General features: G+C 35.4%; 1 protein-coding gene across 1 annotated transcript in view; it reads right to left on the bottom strand.

Moving 5' to 3' along the window:
• Positions 1-22,813, bottom strand: part of pigg (phosphatidylinositol glycan anchor biosynthesis class G (EMM blood group)) — a 136,261-nt gene that overhangs the window by 22,788 nt on the left and 90,660 nt on the right. Inside the window, exons 9-10 of the mRNA XM_016277489.1 lie at positions 21,926-22,332; positions 12,319-12,510 (exon numbers count right to left, since the gene is read on the bottom strand). Of these exons, the coding sequence (XP_016132975.1) occupies positions 12,319-12,510; positions 21,926-22,332 (599 nt within the window). The remainder of the gene's footprint in view (positions 1-12,318; positions 12,511-21,925; positions 22,333-22,813) is intronic.

Below are 22,813 nucleotides of genomic sequence, written 5' to 3'. Positions count from 1 at the left end.
TATAAATAGTACCGTACAACGTTTTATTAAATCATGATCACGTTATATACAAATTCAGTCGTATTAAAAATATTTTGTGGCATGACACCCATATCTGGTACAGTACCATAGCCTTTTTTCACCCAAAAAAGGTAATTGGACAGAATTAGTCAGAATTAGCTACGAGATATAAACTCACAATTGCTAGAGAGTAAAAATTGGTCACAATTACCTTGTTTTATTTTTATTCAGTGGGTGCTTGCCTAAAAGACGGGGTTATGATGTGTAGGTTAATAGCCTTACCCTGAAGTTGGTTCACCCACCTCCTATGTGTCAAACTAATTATGATCATTGTTTTTGTACCACAACAACAACAACTATTTTTTTTGACTAAAATGATCAATTATCACAGTTGACTAATGTTTTCAAAATGGTGCAGCTTTTCCAATACACTTTTTCTACCAATTAGCACTAGCAGTGTAGCGTGACAAAACTACAATATAAATGGTTGTTTTAAAGTCATATTGCAGAGACTCACATGACATGCAAAAACTAGATATCATGACCACAAATTAAGAATTTGTTCCCACAACTTATTAATTGATTCATTCATTCATTCTCTCATTTAGTTCAGTCATGGCCATAATTAAACTAAATGAATTCTTTTGATATTTAAATTCATGGCCACGATATCTTGATTTTCTCCAAATTATTCTAGTGAATTGGTTTATTCTAATGATTCATGGATCAATTCAAACTGAAACAATTCAGTGATTCATCTCTGCACAAAAGTCTGGTTTAATATTAAAATAATTTGTTAAACACTGCCACTCATCACTGTTTTTAACTCTATATTCCAGTTTTTTTGTGTACATTTATCTTTTCAAGTGTAATGCTGTCACTCTAATCAAGATCCATTCATTTGAAACCCTTGTTCTTTAACCAAAAATACTCCTCTGATTAAATTATATCATAATCCAATTATGATGATCTGATCTAGTTTATCATACAGTACATTGCCCCCTTGAACAGTTTCAGTGCACTTTATGTAAGTAGTTTGCATAGTGCACTTTTTCCAAAGGGCAGCGTGACTGTATGTACTTTAACTATGTTAAATCAAGAGTCGCTTGTCGCAGGAGACTCTACAGTTTCACACAACACTGGATCAGCCACATTAAATGTGATTAGAGCAAAACAGGCGGGGGATTTCAGCAATTTCCCTGGAGAAGGAAAATCTCATCATTTTTATTGCCACTGTGTCTCTGTTCCTCTTCACTGTAAATAAGCTCCATCAGAGAACAAACTACATCTGCACAAAACACTTTAATCCAACACGTGTTACCATGCCAACCAGAACTTGGCAACGGCACGTTGTTCCCAGGCATGGACGCATATGCCGAGAGAGTGACGCAGCAGGAAAAGTGACGGCTGGAGAAAATCATCAGACACACACACACACACACACACACTCAGTCCAGACTCTGCATTTGCTTTGACCAAATGTGGAACAATTAGTTTTGTGTTTTATTACAATAATGCCACCTGCAAAGCTAAAGCTTTAAGGTCAATAAACTTTGTGAACTTTATTATATTTTTAAAGGTTAAAAAGGAGTGTTTGATGCAAAAATTTAAATTCAGTCATCATTTACTCACACTCTTGTTGATACAGCCTGTATGACTGACTTTTTTATTATTTATAAATTCAAGTCTATTAATTTAATCAAATTGTTTGTTTATTTTGTTGTTCATTTGATCTTTTTTATTTTGCTCAGTCGTTCATTCATGCAATTTTTCAGTCTTTTATTTTTCCCAATTATTTGATCTTTCGTTTTTTTTGTTGTTGTTGTTGTTCTTTGTTTGGTTATTTTGTTCCTTTGATCTTTTCTGCTCATTTGTTCATGCAGTTTTTCAGTTTATTTATTTATTCAAAACAGTTAAAGGTTAAAAAGGAGTGTTTGATGCAAAAATTTAAATTCAGTCATCATTTACTCACACTCTTGTTGATACAGCCTGTATGACTGACTTTTTTTATTATTTATAAATTCAAGTCTATTAATTTAATCAAATTGTTTGTTTATTTTGTTGTTCATTTGATCTTTTTTATTTTGCTCAGTCGTTCATTCATGCAATTTTTCAGTCTTTTATTTTTCCCAATTATTTGATCTTTCGTTTTTTGTTGTTGTTGTTGTTGTTCTTTGTTTGGTTATTTTGTTCCTTTGATCTTTTCTGCTCATTTGTTCATGCAGTTTTTCAGTTTATTTATTTATTCAAAACAGTTATCCTTTTTCATTACTTTTTGCTTTTGTTCAGTCTGTTTATTGATCTTTCTTTTTTGTTTGTTCATTTGTTAATTCCTGCAATGGTTCAGTATTTTATTTATTAATTTAGTCTAAATATTTGTTCATTTTCATTTATTCGGTTTTATTTTATTATTTTTGTTTATTCCTTTATTTGTTTAATCTATATTTCATTTGTTCATGTGTTCATTCCTGTGCACAATAATGCTACCCACCAAACTAATAAGTTCAATAAACTTTTTGAACTCATAAATCAGATTTATAAAGGTTCAAAAATGAGTGTTTAATGCAAAAATGAGAATTTGGACATCATTTACTCACACTCATTACTCATATCACCTCTGTGACTTTCTTTCTTCTGTAGAACACAAAAATAGATTGTGTTTATGCTAAATGTTTGCACTGCTCTTTTCCAACCATTAAAGTCATACAATATATGGAAAAGAGCAGAATGAATCATTTTTCAACATTTCGGTTCAACAGAAGAGAGAAAGTCACACCGGGTTTGCGAGAGCAACAAAGACCCAAGTAGTTTTAAAAAGCTATTGTGAACTACAGCATAAGAAATGAGAGGAAGAGCTAAACACATTTGCATGTCTTTGCTTGAAGAAAGAAAGCAGATGTTCCATCATGCTTTATTTATCTACAACAACAGCGACTCAATAAGAGCGTGAGAAAGAAAGAATGAGAGTGATTGAAACCATGAGTGTCCATTCATGTTGTGTGTTATTTATACTGTAGTGTCACCCAAAGAGAAGAATGACCATAAAACACTGAGGAAAAATGTAACGTAATAGAGAGAAATAGAGAGATGTGGCAAGAAAGAAAGAAAGAAAGATCAAAGAATTTGAATGAATGAATGAATAAATAAATAAATACTGAACCATAAAAGGAATGAAAAAAAAGAAAAAAAAGAACACTTAAAATAAATAAATAAAGTGAGCAAAAAAAAGACAAAGATTAAAGGAACACAAAAGAATAAACAACAGGGAAAAACAAAAAAGAAAGATCAAATAATTTTTGGAAAAAGTGCATAAATGAACAATTGAGCAAAATAAAAAGAAAGATCAAATGCAAAACTAAAGAAACAATCTGAATAAATTAATGAATATTTGAATAGCTGGAGGACTAAATAAATAAATGGATACATTTCAACCAATAAGTAAACAAACAAAAATTAAATAAAATGATCAAACAAACTAATGAACAAAAAGAAAAACAAAACGAAAGATCAAACTAATTTGATTCGGAGTTGATTAGACTCCGCCTCCTCAGTAACCGGGTGCTGCTAAACCAGCTCCACTAAACTGCTGTGGATGAACAGACTGCACAGTTAAAGGCCACTAGAGAGAGACACTATTTCTAGAAAGTCTATATATATACATTTATGAAGCTCTGTTGTGTCACAGAATGAGCAAAAGTAACATCAGTGCACTTGAGTTTGCTGGTGTCAGCAAAAGCTTCTTAATAAAAAAACAATAACTGCCCTGGAATCATGTTGTACTAAACTCATGTTCATGCTGGCAGTGCCTTGAATGGTCTAGAAGCCAATAACCTGGCCAATAACCTAAAGTTTCCAGTGACAAATAACAGTGAAAGTGAAGATGCTGCATTAATCGGAACATATTTGATCCTCGACATAACAACGTCCAACAAAACCAGCTGCGTATGCACTTTTACAGTGCTGCAACACGCATGTTTAAATTAGGTCAATCTTCATTAGGCAAAGCCATGCAAATGAGGCTCTTTCTACAACGTGCTGGATTCACAAACATTATACACCTTGTAAACTGTGGCAAATCCAGTAAAATCCTGTGCATCCTTACTCTCAGAAACTGTGCAGATCTAGCCAACCAGACTAAAGTTTGTCCATTTTGTGCGTAGCATTCATCTGAATATCATTAATCTTTGTGTTCTGCCAGTGATTCCCTCAGTCTGACGGGTTTCAGTCTGGCACTGAAGGTGTGTGAAACGCACACAAAAATAACAATAATATCAGCGTGTGTGTGTGATATGCGTGAAAGAGAGGTGGTTTGGGTTGCCAGATATTGCGTCAGATTTAAAAATGTCTGCTCTAATAAAGGAAAACTTTGGGCAAGACCGTGGTCGGCGGTCTCCAGACAACAGACCCCACGCACTGCCTTACATAAACTCAATAAATATGCTGAAGACACGAAATGTCTGTTTATTTATTAATTCACCCCCGTCTTTCTGCTTTATTCAATTCCAGTGTTGCTGATCTGTTGTGCCCACAGCTGTCCGTCTGGTTTTGGAGGAAATGAGAGAACAATATGACCTTTCACCCAAGAGCACAGCACTAGAGTCACACAGGTTATTAGGATCAACATAAACACCTGCAAAAGTCGTGCTGTGACTCCTAGGGTGTTCTAGATGGTTGCTAGGGTGTTGTGGGTGGTTGCTAGGGTGTTGAATTCTGATAGATAAATAAATAAATAAGGCTGAACAACTGTAAGAATCAACAAGTGAATGAATGAACAAACAAGAAAAATAAAAATTTAAAAATAATGAAATAAAATAAGACAATAAAAATTAAATAAAATACAAATAAAATAAGGAAATATAAAAAATAATAAATTAATTGAATAAATGATAAATTAAAATACATTAATAAAACGAAACAAAAACAAATGTTGCTAGGGTGTTGTGGGTGGTTGCTAGTGTGTTAAATTCTTATAAAGAATGAAAATTTAATGAATGAATGAATGAACAAAAAGAAGGAAAGATCAAATGAACAAACTAATAAAAATCAATGAAAGATGAAACAAAAAAAATGAAAAAGATAAAACATTGGATAAATAAATAAAAGAAAAGAAAAAATATTGAATAAAAATAAGTTTGTTTAAACAAGCAAACAAACAAACAAATAAAAAAATTAATGAATACATTAAAAACAAAAATACATTTTAGCCCTGCATTAGAGCATTTTGACACAGTGTCATTCAGGATATTATGATTGATATAAACACATGCAAAAGTTGTGCCATCATTGCTAGGGTTTTGCCATGATGTTCAGGGTAGTCGCAAAGTGGCCAAAATAGCCCATCTCCATCTCCGTCTCTCTAATGATATTCTGGTCCATTGATACAGCTCAAGACCCTCCCTATGGGATTATTTCACTGTCTGCCGGGCAAAAATTGCACATCTGATTACTCAGAAAAGCACTAGCACACTTCTCCTCAAAGCCGATTTGAGATATCACTCATGTTCTTAGCACAAACTGTGCGAGATGTGCAACACGCCACACTTGTTGTTTAATACCTTTTTTATACAGGTAGTATCTCAAAGTGCTTTAGAAGAGAAATATGTGAGTGCGTGCGCACACTAATGTGTCTAAAAGAACTAGACTCCGTCTTAAGTAAAGGTAGAGTATGTGGGATCCACATGCATAAACACTCTCAAATGAGGTGTCAGCACAACACATACCCCTAGATTAATCAGGATAAAAATACAGAGCTTTTTATGGGCCTCGTCCTGACGCAGGTGTGCCGGAGGGCTTTTAATTACTCCCTTCAGATGTGTTTGGAACCAAAGGCTGAGGAAAAAAGGGCAAATTCCACTTGAAAGTGAGCATCAAGGGCCGTGTCCTGCTCACTCTGGAGGGCAGAGCACTTGAGGCGAGTGCTCTCAGGGGTGCAGGGCAGTACAGTCTCATAAGTGGCCTTTGGAAGACCCTACACACAGACACACGTCACTGCTGCTTTATTTGAATATGAATTAGAGATTGGTAACCTAACAGAAAAAAAAATCATGTTTGGATTTTAGTATCAAATCATGTTTGGCAGATTACTGTAGTAAAAACTGAGAGACACACCGCAAAAACACGTAGTTTTGCCACTCCTTTCCTGGTAAAAAATTAACTTCAAATATCAACAAATTTGCGACAGCTGAATGTAACATTTTTTTGAAAAACATGTCAATTTCTGATTAACATGACTTAAGTCACAAAATAAACTTAATTCTGTAAAATACGTATAATTCACTATGCAAAAGTCATTTCGAACGCCTCCAGCATGTTTTATAATATCCTAAAATCAAACAGTTCACTCTTTATGCATGTTATCGTGTCCGTCAAAAACAGGCTGGCTGTTGGTTGGAATAATAGAAATAAAAACATCAACATAATGCAATTTATGGACATCAATCCCTTCACTGAGTACTGGCCGGCTAAAAAATAAATGATTACAGTGCATCTGTTTTCAAATTCTCATCATTAGAATATCACAACATCGATGTCTGTCAAATAATAACATGCCCAATATACTGTAGTATTTACAGGAAGCCTGCAGAAGTCCAGCAAATACGCGCATTTCCAGGAAAACACACTCTACTGGGTGTTTCCGAGAAGAAGGAAAAATGGCAGCCTGAGCAGCTTCAACATGCTGTCTGCCAGACACTGTAACATACCTAATACTTAATGCACATGAGTAAAAATGTGTTCTTCACTTGCTGAAATAGAATCAGAATGCTCAGGGAACTGAGTGAAATATATCACACTACATGCTAAAGAGAATAAGCACCACTTGAGTTGAAAAACTTCACCGGGTTAGTGAACATTGTTCAACATTTTGGTTTCTGACAGAAACAGAAAGTTGTAAAGACATTTATTTCAAACAAATTTGCTCTTTTGATCTTTCCATTCAAATAAATAAATAAAAAATATATACATAGTATCACAGTTTCCTCAAAAACATTGTTTTCAACAACTGAAACAACTGTTTTCAGCATTGATAATAGGAAATGTTTTTGAGCAGCAAGTCAGAGTAATAGATTATATAGTACATCTTAGAAAATTCAGCTTCACATCACGGAAATAAATTTCATTTTAAAACACATTCAAATGGAAAACAGTTGCTTTAAATTGTAATAATATTTCACAATATTACTGTTTTTACTGCATTTTTGATCAAATAAATACAGCCTTATATATATATATATAAGTACAGAAAAAGTTCCATTAGTCACGTGAGCTACTGAACATGAAGTAAACAGAAAAATTCATCAACCAGTAATCAACTGTGGAGTTACTACTTGGATATGTTTTTATTTCAGCGAGTACATCTTGCACTGCCTGAAAAAATTTGTTAGAATTTTTCCCTTTAGTTTTTCCGTATTAAATACTGCACGAACTGGCTACGCTTCAGTTCATTTCTCTGGCTTGTGCACATATCTGCAAGAGAAAATATTAAGCTTTAATGCTCAAAGTGCTATGATTTCACCAGGCCGGTAACAGCTCACAATATTTCCTCCGTCCCTTGAGAAGCGCTTTTGGAAACCATGTTTTCCTCTCTGACGGTAAATGCAGACATTGCTGAAGTCGTCTGACTGTGGAAATTCTATATTCTGCATGTAAGATGCCTTTCAGACAACACACTTTATGATGTTCACTTCAGCTAATATCTCATACTGTCACTACTGAACTCAGACGCTCCCACACTTCATTTTCCACACTCCATTCAAATACTCCAAAACTTATGTCTCTGCCAAAATTCCTGTTTATTTCTTTTGCGCTCAGCTTTCTCTGAAAACAATCATTTCCCCCGTAAACAGCTTTGAGCATAAACTCTGATTAAAAAAAGCATCTTGCTTGACATCTTTTCACTCCGTCCTTTGTGTGCTTGTGGTTTTCTCTCCACAGTCGACTGCGCTTTTGTTTAATTTATATTTTTAATCAAAGGCGGAACAATATTTCAAAAAAGCAAAACCAAACAACTAGCTCAAAATCAAGCTTAGATTTGTACTATTTTTTCACTGACCTTGTTGCATTGCATTCTGGGATTGGCTGATATGTAAAAGATGTGATGCTGTCTAATATAATTATGCTATGTACATGCTAAAATGTGCTTATGAAATCAGAAAAGCTATTAATACTTCTTGTTTACATGAAGAAACCTATTTTGAACGGACTAAATATCACACGCTGAGTTGTTTAGAAGCTTGTTTCATGCATGTGGTGCAATAATTCTTGTTTTGGTCTTTTAACACGAATAAATCAGATGCAAAACAGACTCAAGGTTGTTTACGCCTCTAAGAGCAGCGTGAAACATATATGTGATTTACATATCTATTCAGAAAGGTATTGACTGTGTTAATGGCTAGATCACAGTCGAACATTTATCACCAAAGACCTCACTTAAGCAAGTCGCTTCTCTGGACGGCCATGTGGATATTGTCCAAAGGCAGCAATTTAATGTAATGTAATGTAATTTAATTTAATTTAATTTAATTTACAGAACCAGAGTGTAAAAAGCAAAATGTAATAAAATTTTGATAAAAATTTTAACAAAATAAAAAGTAATATAAGTTTAACTTTACATTTAACTAAAACAATTTTAAATAATGTGAAATAAAATAAAATATAAAACTGATTAAACTGATTTCGGCTAATTGCCAAGTCAACATTGAAGTAACATGAAGTACTAAAATAACTAAATCTAAATAAACTGAAACTAATAAATTACCATTTATAAAAACTATATGCACATACTAAAAAAGAAAAAAATACCAAAACATTAAATAACTAAAATTACTAAAACTTTAGGTAACACTAATGAGAAAAGAGAAAATATAAAAATCAGATCTAATTCAAAATATTAACAAAAACTACACACACACACGTATATATATAAATAAATATATATATACATGCATAATAAAAGTTACATTTTTTTTTGTATGTAATATACATACACAAACATTAAATACAATAACATATTAATTGTATTCATATAATTTAGCATTTTTATCTTAAATATGGCAAAAATTGTATTTCTCCGGTTGGTACAGCTAAAGTGCAAGTATATTCTAGGGAAAAACAATGAGATGATGCTTTTATCAATAAGGTGATTGGCTCTTTTAACTCTTTTGCCACATTCAGTGCTGTGATTTCACCAATACGCTTGGTCACTATACTTGAAAGGCAATTTAAATAAATGGGAACTATTTTGGAGCTTGAAACCCCCAGTTCCTATTTATTTTATTTGCATGGGGGAAAAAACAAATCATACAGGTCTGAAATGACAAATAGCTGAACTAACCCTTTAAATGCACTACAATCAACATTCATTTGGGTCAAAAGCAGAAAGCGTGATAAAAAGACAGAAAACGAGAGAGAGAGAGAGCGTGTCTAAATGATGGGGTGAAAGTCAGTGGACGTCTGCTTAACATGCGAGCCAGAGGTTGCCAGGGCAACATAAACAATGTCCTGCAGTGATTAATGAGTGTGAGAGTGACTCTGGTGGCACTGCCAATTACCTCAGGCTCGCGCTGCCTCTGTCATATGGAGAGCGTGTAATGGAACACAGCCTGTGGCGCTACACCAAGGGCAGGAGGTCAAAGATTTAATTAGGTGGGAGTAAATGTCAAGGGGAAGAGGCGAGCGGCGAGATTTTGTCACAAGAGTAAACTGGAACTGTGTGTGTGTGTCTGTGCCTCAGTAAACTCATTGCACTTTTATGAGTGTGTGTGAAGAACTGGTATAGTATAAAATAGTGCTCTCAGACTCTCTTAGGCCAAACACACGCTACACAAGTGCACAAATGCATATGAGAATGCTTGACCAATGGATGCACTGCAAGCGCACAGCTAACTTTTCTAAATCTCCACCATCACAGTAGTTGACCTGAAAGAGAAAACTGGCCATAAAAACAAGGCTTTGTTAGTTAATGTTAACCACCATTGTAGCACTTCTTGCACGTCATCTTACTGTTTTTACTTTATGTATTTATCCAAAGTTCTGTCATGAATTTCTAGATGGTGCAGTCCAAAAGGTCTAACTCAATCTGACAATGTAATCATCACATGGTGCGGCTGATTGGTTCTTTTTGTATCAGCAGCCAATGAGATCAACATTCAAATACTTGGCTAGTGTTTGCTGTAGCAGTTGCAGCGCACTTCAGAAACCCTCCACCTTCCCCAGCTCCACCTGTATAGATCTGCTACGGGATGATTCATGTATGTTATATACGGGGTTTATTTCATATATGATATATGTGCAGCAGCAGTATTTCTTTCATGCTCACAGCATGTTGTGGACGTACTGGCAGCAAGGTTATTTTAGTAAACGAAAACTAAAACTAAGACGAAAACGATTGATCGAAAAACATTTTCGTAAACTGAAATAAAATAAAAATGTCAAAATAGGTGAAAAACTAAAATGAAACGTTATTAAAACATTATGAAACATTAAATGAAATCATTTTCGTAATCATTACGTTATCATTCCGTGTTGGAAAACTATATGAGCTGTGTGGCGTTTTAGGGATGGGGTTATCTGACGGAGAGACGCAAAGCAGTTTTAAGCAGAGTCCTGCACAGGTCCCTGTTTGGAAAACCCATACCCGCAGTACTTAACAGAACACCTGACCCGTTAACTGACAGCAATACTAATTTAATTCTGTACTCGAATAGACCCTTTTGGCATAAAGATCGCGATTCGCAACCCGGACCGCACCACACCGCATTAAATCTACTACATCAGGTAGGCAAAATTATTTATTTTCTCATGTAACACAAGGAATCAAACCAATATTAAGCACTCTAAGTTGCTGCTTTGAAGAAAAACAGACATGCAGAGCAACATGATAATTAACAGTAAAAAGATGAGAACGCACATGCTTTCTGTATACAAAACTTTTGCCTACATCTGAACAATCTGCCAGGCTTTTGAACAAATGTGCATAGGCTAAATGACATCACATACACATACATATAATTCTTCATAAATGAAAAGAACATATTCAAATATGAGCCTTACTGTTAAATGCGATTGCCGTTAGCCTATTATTGAATTTCATTAGTCCCAGTTATGATTTATGCGCGGTTGTTCGCGGGAAAGTGAGCAAGACAAGACGGTTACAATATCATGATTATTATATATTCAAATAAGAAAATAGTTAAATAAGACATCTAATATAACCACATTAGGCTACATTAATTTTCATATTAAATATCTCAACACACATTATTCAGTCAAGTGCTTTCAGATATGACATTATTAAATTAAGTGCAACTTGTGTAGGTTTAAGAGACTTATTTCAAAACATTAAAAAAACATATCTTACTGACCCTAAACTTATGAATGCTAGTGTATATAAATGCAAACTAAAAACAGTTTCAGGTTTTTTAAAAATATATTTATGGTCTGTAACATGAGGCCATGGGTGCTTAGGACTGCGTAACTATATAATCACATTCACACACACCTAGATTATGGTATATAAAACATATTACAGAGAAACTACTACTGTTATACTTTAAATAAAGCTTAAAGAGCAATAGCTCTGTCACTGAGGAGCTCAATGAGCCTCAAAACCAGCAACAATCCCAAAATCTGAACATCCTCCATCTAGGTGTTTGTGAACACAAGACACAATACATGGTAAAAAGGGTCAGTCTGCTGTGTGCTGATTTGCTAACCATATTTGGGCTCTGAATGTGAATTCAGTCCTTTCTGGACCAAAGCATCAATGGTCTCATTCAAGCCAAAGACAGAAGAATTTGAGGTCTATTTCCTGTAATTCCTGGTAAATCGATAGTTCACCCAAAAATGAAAATTTTGTCATCGTTTACCCACTCTCAGACTGTTCCAAACCTGAGTTTCTTTCTTCTGTTGACACAAAGGAGATATTTTGAAGAATGTTGGTAACCAAACAGCTGACGGTAGCCATTGACTTCCATAGTATTTTTTTCCATACAACGGAAGTCAATGGCTACCGTCAATTGTTTAAATCCTTTTTGGCTGAACTATTCCCTTTAATCATTTCTGAGTCTACAGTAAACAAACCTCTACTCACGGCAGTCAGAATCGAAGCCTCTTAGGTCAAGCTCTCGCATTTAAAACCCTCAAAAAACACTTCATCCCCGCCTTTAGCGAGAGCCAGGTTTCCGACGAGAGGAGCTAACGGACAAAGTTAGCGAAGAAACTTCTGACAATTCAACAACAATGGTAATGAGGGGAGCTAATTTATTCACCATCTGACATTCAAGGAATGTCAATAAGATATTTAAATATCATCAAACTTACTTGGAGACGGCACGGCTGCTGTGTTGCCATGGGAACAGGACGTTTCCGACGGCGGCGCGATAGCTGTAAACTCCGAGCAGGCCGAGAGCCAGAGCGATCTTAGACACCAGCGAGCAGTGACGCTGAACCAGGAGGAAGATCAGAACCAGAGACACCGCCGCCAACACGGAGAGGAACGCCTTATGATCCCCACTGAAAACACACACACACACACACACACACGGTGAATAAATAACCTGGCAGACATGCTCTTCTTACATATGCATGCAAACGCTGAATATAAAACAGCAGAAAGACAAACCCCTTATGATTTGAACTCAAAGCAAACACTGTATAATAGCATAAACAGGCATGATGCAACAAATCCTCCATGTTAAGCTGAGTTTCTTTGCAATAACACACTTTGTTGGTGTTTCCATTTGGATTTCTGTCATGTCGGAAATCTTACTGCTCCAAATACGTTGCGTTCCATTTAGCTCAGAATTTCACACTTCTTACTTGGTGAAGTGCAATAGAACATCAAGTTGCAATAGAACACGTGACTTGGGAACTTGGAAATCCACAACTACTACTAAATGCATCATGGAGTCAAAGTTCCTACGTTAGATGGACCCGATTAGCCAAAGTCTGCAAGGACAAATGCAAAAAAACACGGTAGAAGATTGAACACTCAAAAAAACAAATACTATGTTTGTCGTTTTGTTTATTTATACACCAGATTAGAAAATGCTACTCAATCAAAAGTCAGAAATATTATATTAATTATTACTTCACATTAATAATATTAATACAATAAAATAAGAGAAAAAAAGACAAAGTTTCAAGACTGTGTACTTAACATATTTAATGATGGAATGAACTACTCTATGGAAGTATTTCCTTACAAAATTAAAATAAAATGCTTAAAAAGATCAAAATAAAAAAATCTAACTCAAAACAGCTGCTCAAATGATAAATCAAATGCTCAAATTATCAAAAAAAAAAAAAATCTAACTCTCAAAACGGCTTCTCAAATGAGAAATCAAATACTCAAATGCAATTTATTTTCCTCATTCAGGAAAGCATGAACTGTATCAAAAATCTAATTAAAAATCAGTTGTATTTGATATTTAATTTTCATGATCAACCTAGTATAAACATGTAATAAATAAATCTGTAATTCAATGCTCAAATCATAAATCAAATGCTCAAACCGACATGGCAAATGATAAATCCCTACAAAGCATAAAAAAAAAAAGATGGCACAATAAAACTTGAAAATAGAAAAAATACTATTGATTACCCATCCAAACATAATATAAAAACTATAAAATATATAAAGAGAATGTTATCAGAACTTTGGCTAATGTTGAGGCAAGGCTCTCTCAAAGTCATGAACAAATGTTCTTCCAGTAACATTAACAGAATGTTTGTTCGAAGTTCTCCGTTCTTAAAATGTTTGCACAAAAACTCTATTTACACATCCTTCATGGAACGTTTTTTTCTGAAACATTTTAGTTGGACGTCTAACAAACTTAATTTAACTTACATTAAACCATTTTAACATTAAATAAAGCACACAATCAGTAGGCTACCTGATATCATTGTCATATTTAGTAGTACACTGTTGTTCCAACCACAATGTCGCAGAAATAGAAAGCATTTCTAAACAAAAAATTACACTTTTCTAGATTATAATGAACAATATTTACAAAACTCACAAAAACTGATTTTGGGACTGACACAAGAGGGAGGTAACAGGTCTAATTATTGATATAAATGTTAAAAATCTCAAATAATGTCAGATGTATCAGTCCATCTGAATTCAGGAGGCAGAGAAACAGAGCCGCACAGCAAGTGTGTGTGTGTGTCTGTGTGTGAGTGAGTGAGTGTTTAGAATGCAGCTGGAGTGCTCCTCTCATCTAAGGTAATCAGGTGTGGGCCACACAGGTCAGGCCAGGCCAAAAGGGGTGGGTGTGTGTGTGTGTGTGTGTCAGCAGTACGGACGGACGGACGGACGGACAGACAGACAGACAGACAGATAGATAGAGGCTCTGTTCCAAAAGCTATAGTGATCTCCCATGCTGTCTACAGCCTACATAGACAGCTGACTTCCTAAAGGTAATATCCTAACTGTTTTAATATCCTAATATCCTAACCTATTTTAAGTGACTCTTTGGAATGCTCTATATGGCTCATTAGGTTTCTATAAAACTTGCATTAGCAAATATTTACACACTATTCAAAATCAATCAGTGTCAATATATCAATGTATATTCTTATTCATAAGCTGTTTAAATAAATAAATACATAATTAAAACTGAATAATTTTCACAAACTTCAACCAGTGTTTTTTATTATTAATTATATATTGTTACAGTATTTATTAATATATAGTTTTTGTCGTTATATTTTCAGATTTCATTTTAAATGAAAAAAGTTTTTTTTCATTATTTATTTTTTATAATGCACTTTTAAAATAAATGTCATTTATATTTATTTCAGTTTTAGTCATTTTAAACTCATTTCTAATTTACATATTATAGCATTTCTTAATTTTTGGAATTAGCTTTTGTCTTCATATTTTCAGTTTTCATTTTAATTTTAAAGTTTTAGTAATTTTATTGTGTGCGTGTGTCATTTTTATTATTTCTATTTAGATTTAAAGTATTTTTTATTTCATTACTTATAGTGATTTTAAACTGATTTATTATGTATTAGTATTTATTAACATTTTGATTTAGCTTCTGTTTTTGTATTTTCCGTTTTCATTTTAATTGTAGTTAGTTTTTTTCTAATATTTCTATAAAAAAAAAAATCTGTTTTAGTTGTAATCATACTTTGTCGTAACCATCATTCTTTATTTACATTTTTTTAGTTAAAGGTTTTAATATTTATAGTTTATTTCAGCAACACATACATACAACAAACACTGCATTCAACTTCAACAATGGTTCTTGAGCATCTGCATTTTTCCGAAACTTTTTTTTGGACAGACTACCATAATAAAATACTTTCTTTTTTTTAGTGTAAATCAGTTCAAGTCAAGTCAAAATGAACTGAGAATTGAATCAAATCATTTGAGATGTTAAAAAAATTCACTCAAACTCCAGGGTTACTAATCAGTCCACTGATTACAATTACTGTCTGATTCTCCACAAAACAACATGTAGTTAAAGACGGCTTTGTCCCAAAAACAGCACTTGAATGAAATAAACATGATATGTTACACAACACTAGTGCTGATTTTGTTTGGTATATTCAGAATATACTTAGGACCAATTATTTGGGTGAGAGGAGGGAGCAGACAGTGAGAGAGTGGGACTGAGAGAGATAGATAGAAAGAATGAAGCAGAGAGGGCGCTGACAGAGCACGCAAGAAAGGAAGTAGAGGAAAAAAAGACTGATAACGCAGACGGAGAGAGAAATTTTCATCCCGATGCCAGTGACCCTGAGCGTCTCTCTGCTCCCCATCTATCTGCTCCGAGACAGCCAGAAGAATACTAATGCATTCCACACACACACACACACACACACACACACACCTGTGTGCGCATAAGTGCACATTTCAGGGTTGGGTTTCAAAATAAGTGCAAGGGCGTGTATGATAGTCTCAGATTGCTCCGGAAAGTATGTATGAGTGAAAAAATTCCTCAATATGAAGCTTAGATCCAAAACCCAGTGAGCTACAGGAAACACAAGTGCGTTCTTGATGCAAATGGCTGCTTAAAAAAGTCACCAGAATAAGAAATACAGTAAGGCAGCATCGAGAAGAAGGATCCCAGAATACATTGCAACAAGTCAAAGAAATAGAAATCAAAATGTAGGACAAAGTAAAAGAAATGATTTATGACATTCAACACCAAAAATAGATTTACGTAAATAATGATTATTTTATCCAATAATTTTGTCACATAACTGTTCAAAATATTTTATTTTCATGTTTTTATGATTTTTTTAATGTATTTTGTCACATGCTCACCCAGGCTGCATTTATTTGATCAAAAATACTTTAAAAACAGTAATGTTGTGAATTACTACTACCATTTAAAATAACAGTTTTCTATTTAAATGTTTTTTTAAATATTTAAATATTATTATAGTATTCATTAATATTTTAAATTAGTTTTTTACAATTTTACTAATTTTGTTATGTGCTTTTAAATTTCTTTATTATTTTTTAAAAATATTTTAATATGTTAAACTTACAAATAATTTGAAACTTTAATTTTTTTATTATACCATTTATTAATTTCAGTTTTCATTTTATTTTAAAGTTTCAGTAATTTTATGTGCTGTTTCCATTTTTATTCGTTTTTTTATAACAGTATCATAGAGATATTTCAGTTGTATAAACTTAGTTGTTGTTAACTTAGTTAAAATATGTAATTTTATGCTTAATAGTTGACCACAATTGCATACTCAATATTTTTGTAGAAACTGTGAAACATTTCTTTTATCTGATGAACAGAAAATTCTAAAGAACAGCATTTATTTTTAAAATATAAATCTTTAGTAAAACTATAAATGTGACCCTGGACCACAATTTTTTTAACTGAGATTTATACATAATCTGAAAGATAAGCTTTCCATTGATGTATGGTTTGTTAGGATAGGACAATATTTGGCTGAGATACAACTATTTGATCATCTGGAATCTGAGGGTACAAAAAAATCTAAATATTGAGAAAATCGCCTTTAAAGTTGTCCAAATGAAGTTCTTAGCAATGCATATTACTGATCAAAAATTAAGTTTTGATATATTTACAGTAGGAAATTTACAAAATATCTTCATGGAACATGATATACTTAATATCCTAATAATGTTTGGCATAAAAGAAAAATAATTAAAATATTATTATAATAAATTATTTAATAAAAATAATTTTGACCCATACAATGTATTTTTGGCTATTGCTACAAATATTTGTGACCCTAAGTCCAGGGTCACAAATGTCTTTACTATAACTTTTGATCAATTTAATTAATCCTTGCTGAATTCTTTTTTTTCTTTTTTTATGTATTTTTGTTAGTTTTAAAGATTTTTATTTAGATTGATTTTATATTTATTTCATTTTTAGTTTTTACAGTTTAATTTTGTTATGTGTGTTTGTCATTTTTATTACTTTAGTATATATTTTTATTTAGATATGTGTCAGACTCTGGTCTGTGGCTGTGGTTTGTGTGTGTTTTGCTCCTCATGTGCCTTTCTGTGTTTCCTTATTTGGTAATTTTCCTGTCCTTGTTTAGTTTAATTATGATTCCGTTCAGCTGTGTTTTATTAATTACCCTTGTATTTAAGTTCCTGCCTGTTCAGTTTCCCTTTTGTCTGGTCTACTCGTTATGTGGGTGTGTTTCCTGCTGTCTCCTGTGTTTATGTTCCATGGATTAAAGACTGTTTAGTATATTCATCGTCTCCTCGCTCCTTAGTTCCGGTTATCCTCGTGTCGTGACAGAAGACCAGACCAAGACAGTAAGTGGCACCCCTTCTCCCGTGTTTTTAATTTTATTTTATTTTATTTATGACCTATTTCTCCCTTTTCTTCTCCCCGCGGCCGCGCCGTTGTCAAGTCTGCCGGCCACTCCGATGTCGAGCCCGCCGGCCGTGGCTGCCACAAGTCTGCTCCCACAAGCCCGCTTGCCGCTCCAGAGTCAAGTTTGCCGGCCACTCCGATGTCGAGCCCACCGGCCGTGGCTCCCACAAGCCCGCCGGCCACCCCAGAGCTCGCTCCAGTGTCAGCTCCAGCCCCGGAGCTCGCTCCAGTGTCGGCTCCAGCCCCGGAGCTCGCTCCAGTGAGGGCTCCTGCTCCCGAGTATAGCCCATGGAGGGCTACTGTTCCCGAGTATAGCTCATGGAGGGCTCCTGATCCCCCGTCGGGCCCAGGGAGGACTCCTGTTCCCGAGTATAGCCCACGGAGTGCTCCTGTTCCCCAGTTAAGCCCAGGGAGGGCGTCGGATCCCCAGTTAAGCCCAGGGAGGGCTCCAGTCCCCTGTCATGGCCCACGGAGGTCCTCGGAACCCAGGGGCCGCGGCCTCGGAGCCTGCTTTGCCATGGCCTCCTGAAATACCTGCTCCGCCATGGTTCCCCGAGCTCCCTGCTCCGCCATGGCCTCCTGAGTCACCTGCTCCACCATGGCGCCCCGAACTGCCAGATCCACCATGGTGCCCCGAACTGCCAGATCCACCATGGTGCCCCGAACTGCCAGATCCACCATGGTGCCGCGAACTGCCAGATCCGCCATGGATCCCGGAACGGGTGCCGCCCTGGAGGCCTTCCGTGCGGTAACCCTGCTCATAGAGGCCTCCAGAGCATCCACCCCCGCCTTCCGGGATTACAATTACAATTAAGTGCATTTCTTAAATCATTTGATGATAGTGTACATTTTTTACTTATTAGAGTATCATGTTGTTTAGCTTAGCTTCCTTTTCAGTCAGCACATTACTCTTAAAAGGCAGCTATGTAGGCACTATAGGATGTTCGCACTCAAGACTAGTCTCAAGATTAGTCTCTCATTCCCACCCCAATCCATTTATTCTCCTCATTTCTCTCCTCCTTCAACCTTTGAAGTGGGGTGTTCTCACCTACACAGCCCTATAACGCATATACATACACAAAAACCCCAAATTGCAACAATCAGGCTTTGTTGACCACAGCAGCATATAGGAACCATCGTCCAGACCTGTCAATTCAGACACAAACCTCGTCTCCTTTACGACAGCAAACGTTTACTCAGCAGAACTTCTGAATGAATACTACGCAACGCCCATCCAATTAGACTCTTCAAACAATAGTGCTGACATATCGCAGAAATGAGAAAGCTGTGTTCTGTCAGAGTAAAGCCGGATAATACCAGAGAGGGTCAGCGCAGGACAATAACAGACCTGTCAATCTGAGCAAATGAACAGAGCCAGCGAAAGAGAGGATAATTACTTTATTTGTGCAACCGTTCTTAAGTCTAAATTTCGGATCAAGTGTCAACTGTGTCGAATGAATTATGAAGTTTGACTATTAAAATCTTACATAAGAAGCAAGTAAAAGTGTTTTTGTGCAAATCGGCCGCACTTAAAATATTCATCTTTGCCATCAAATGATAAGAGTTCTCAAATCCGGTGCACTGATTGTATACTATTTCAGGCTTTCTATTTTCCAAGTGTGCATTCATGCATGCTTTTTAGGTGAATAATAAAACAGTCCTTTGCACAACGAAAGAGGAGTTTGTGACCATTCACTACAGACTTTTTGAGTCAAAGTGCAGAGAAAAACTAGAATGAAGCTGCTGTTTTTAAATGCATGAATCTAAAATAAAGCAAAAATTAGTTCAGAGTTAATATCATCAAATCAACAAAGCACAAAAAGAACAGATGAAAATCTCATAAATGTGAACCAAACTACCATTTAAAACTCTCTTATGCTCAATCAAAAAAGATTTATTCAATCAAAAACAAAGTACAAACATTGATAATGTGAAATATGACTACAAATGAAAATAACAGTTTTCTATTTGAATATATTTTAAAATGTAATTTATTTCTGTGATTACTCGGGTCTTCAGTGTCACATGATCCTTCAGAAATCACTCTAATATGTTGATTTGCAGCTTAAGAAATATATATTATTATCAGTGTTGAAACGAGTTGTGCTTCTTAATATTTTTGTAAAAACACTGATTTTTAGGATTCTTTAGTGAATAGAAAGTTCAAAAGAACAGCATTTATTTGAAATTTTTGTAACATTATACATGTCTTTACAGTCACTTTTGATCAATTGAATGTGTCGTTGATAATTAAAAGCATTTTTACTGAACTCAATTTACTCAGCGTGCTTTGCTCGTGCATATCAGCTATACAGGCGTTAATACTGAATGTTTAACATTATATTCATTGCATACATATACTTCGTAGTAGACATCCTTAACTCATTTCTGCTGTCTGTTGTTGGTGTTTCTTTGTCTGAATACGACGCTTATCACATGCTGTGTGGTATTAGTATCTTCACCAGCTAAAAAATGGTTTTAAGTCAGTTATTTCTATCTTTTTGAGGTAGGTCTCTTGAAGCATCTTGGAGATGTTGCCACAGTTCTTCTGGATTTAGTCTGTCTCAGTTTGTTCTGTTTCTTCATGTCATTCCACACAGACTGGATGATGAACAGATTAGATCTCTGTGTGGAGCACTGGCTGTTCTCAGACTCCTTGTGCAAACAAAAATCTGATTATTACAATTAATGGCAAAATGAATGTTCGGAAACAACCAATAACCAATATATAAATTTACAAAGGGATAAAGTTACTAAATTGAGAGCAAAAAATTGGGGAATGAAGCTTCTCAGGATTGTTGGCAAATTCTGTCTGTCGATTTACTCCTGAGGCTCTTTGTGTGAGACCAAGCTGGGTTTTGATTGGCTGACTGGTTGGATACTGGCTAATGGGGTAGAATAACGCTGGCACGGGCCAGCGCTGTACCATCTGTCTGTAAGTGTGTGTTCGTGTGTGTGTCGCTTCCAGAGACACACAGATCATAACACACAGGAGAGAACAAAGTTAATCGCCCGGGGTGAAGTGTGTTTAGATGCTGGAAGTTTAGGGGATTTTTATCAAACAAACTGCAAGAGCGTGTTTGGTTAGCTGACAAATAACAGAACTGTTACATGCGAAATAGTTTAGTCATCATTATGATTTTATAATTTTTTAATCAGTTTTGCAGATACTTAAACAGTCCTGCGGTGTGACAAAAAATCTTGAAAAGAGCCAGAATAATTATTAAAATGCCAACTAATTAAAATGCTCAATAAAAGGGACGAATACATTAAAACTTCTTTGCAATGTAGCAATTAGTCCTCTTTTCATAAAACAATCTTTTCATTAGCCAAAAAGTCTGCAGGCAGCCTGAATATGAGCCCAGGAGAGTCCAGAGTCCTTCTCTCAGATATAAAACCAAAGAGACCGTGATACATTTTAATTTATTGAGATGCACCTGTAATACATAATAACAATAATTATGTAAATATGTAAAATATATTTTAACAATATTCACAATGGAAGCGATTCGCATCATTACCACAGACTGATGTGATTAATTTTCAATGAGAGTTGTCGACTTGAGCGAAAGAGACTGTATGATATGACAAAGTTGTGCAGAGATCTGCTGCCAGACACGGCTGAATACTGCAGTCGAGTTGAAACGCCTACAAGCACCCAACAGTGCAGCGACCCGACAACCTGCGGTGATTTAATCGCTGTCAGTGTGAATGCACCATTAACTCCCTATGCAGACAGTCAGACGTCTCACTATGGTTCAGAGCAGAGCAGCACATCCTCAAAAATGACTGAACAGTGCTAGTTAGTAGGAATGTGCGATTCATTGAATTTTAGTTTCCACAATTATGAAAACACAATAATCAGGATAAAACCATTCATGTGCCACATTCTGTTTCTTTTCCTTAATAGCGGTGAGCTTTTGCTCCTCCTTAAGAAGTCTAAACTTAACATACAAATCATACAAATTAATTAATTATTATTAAATATTACCAAATATAAATAATAAATAGTCATATATTTTGTCATAATTATAGTTAGTCAACAGGCTCCACATAAGGACCCAAAACCAAATGTGATATCTCTGTGTTCTTACCTGTTGAGCCAGTGTCCAAAGTCAGGCAGGTGTGCCCATTGCACTCCGGTCTGGTTCAGTGACCTCAGCAGGCGACAACAGGTCAAGGTCAGCAGCGGGGTCGCCAGCGCCAGCCATTTCTCAGAGCCCGGACTCATTCCCAGCTCCACCGCCGGGGAGAATGACGGTCCTTCCTCGGCACCGGTGGGAAGCAAGGGCCCCCTGTCCTCTTCTTCATCTCGATGCCTCTGTTCCCTGAAGTACTTCCTGCAGACGTCCTGGAAGATGGCCAGGCACAGCGTGTTGAGCAGGAAGTACCAGGTCTGGTGTTCCTCCTCTATGAAGCTGCTGGAAGCCAAACTGAGGGTGTGACCCACTGTACCGATCAGCAATAGAGCGTCCAACTCCGACAGAGTCCAGTCAGAACCCTAGAATGAGAGAGAGAGGTTACATATTATCCTTGTTTCAAACTGAGTCCGTTTACTACATCGGCAGCTACCTTCTAAGGCAGCATACTAACTGAAATAGAGCCTCATATCATAAGTGACTGATTTGGAGCTTTACACAGACAGCAACTCTTTATATCACACAAAACAGTCAATTTATTCCTGTGAGTCAAAGCTGGATTCTCAGCATCATTACTCCAGTCTTCAATGTCACATGATCCTTCAGAAATCATTCTAATATGCAGATTTGCAGCTCAAGAAAGCTTTCTTATCATAATCAATGTTGAAAACTGTTATGCTGCTTTATGTTTTTGAGAAAAACAATGCTGCATTTCTTTTTCTAGGATCCACTGTTGAATAGAAAGCTCAAATACAGCATTTATTTGAAACCGAAATCTACTGAGAAACAAAAGATAAACACAATTATGATACATGCAACAAAACTTTTACGCTGTTTTATGCT

The sequence above is a fragment of the Sinocyclocheilus grahami genome, unplaced genomic scaffold, assembly GCF_001515645.1.
Source record: "Sinocyclocheilus grahami isolate Dianchi unplaced genomic scaffold, SAMN03320097.WGS_v1.1 scaffold112.1, whole genome shotgun sequence".
NCBI lineage: Eukaryota > Metazoa > Chordata > Actinopteri > Cypriniformes > Cyprinidae > Sinocyclocheilus > Sinocyclocheilus grahami.
Note: the sequence above shows the minus strand (reverse complement) of the source record. Positions and strands in the feature narration are given on the sequence as shown.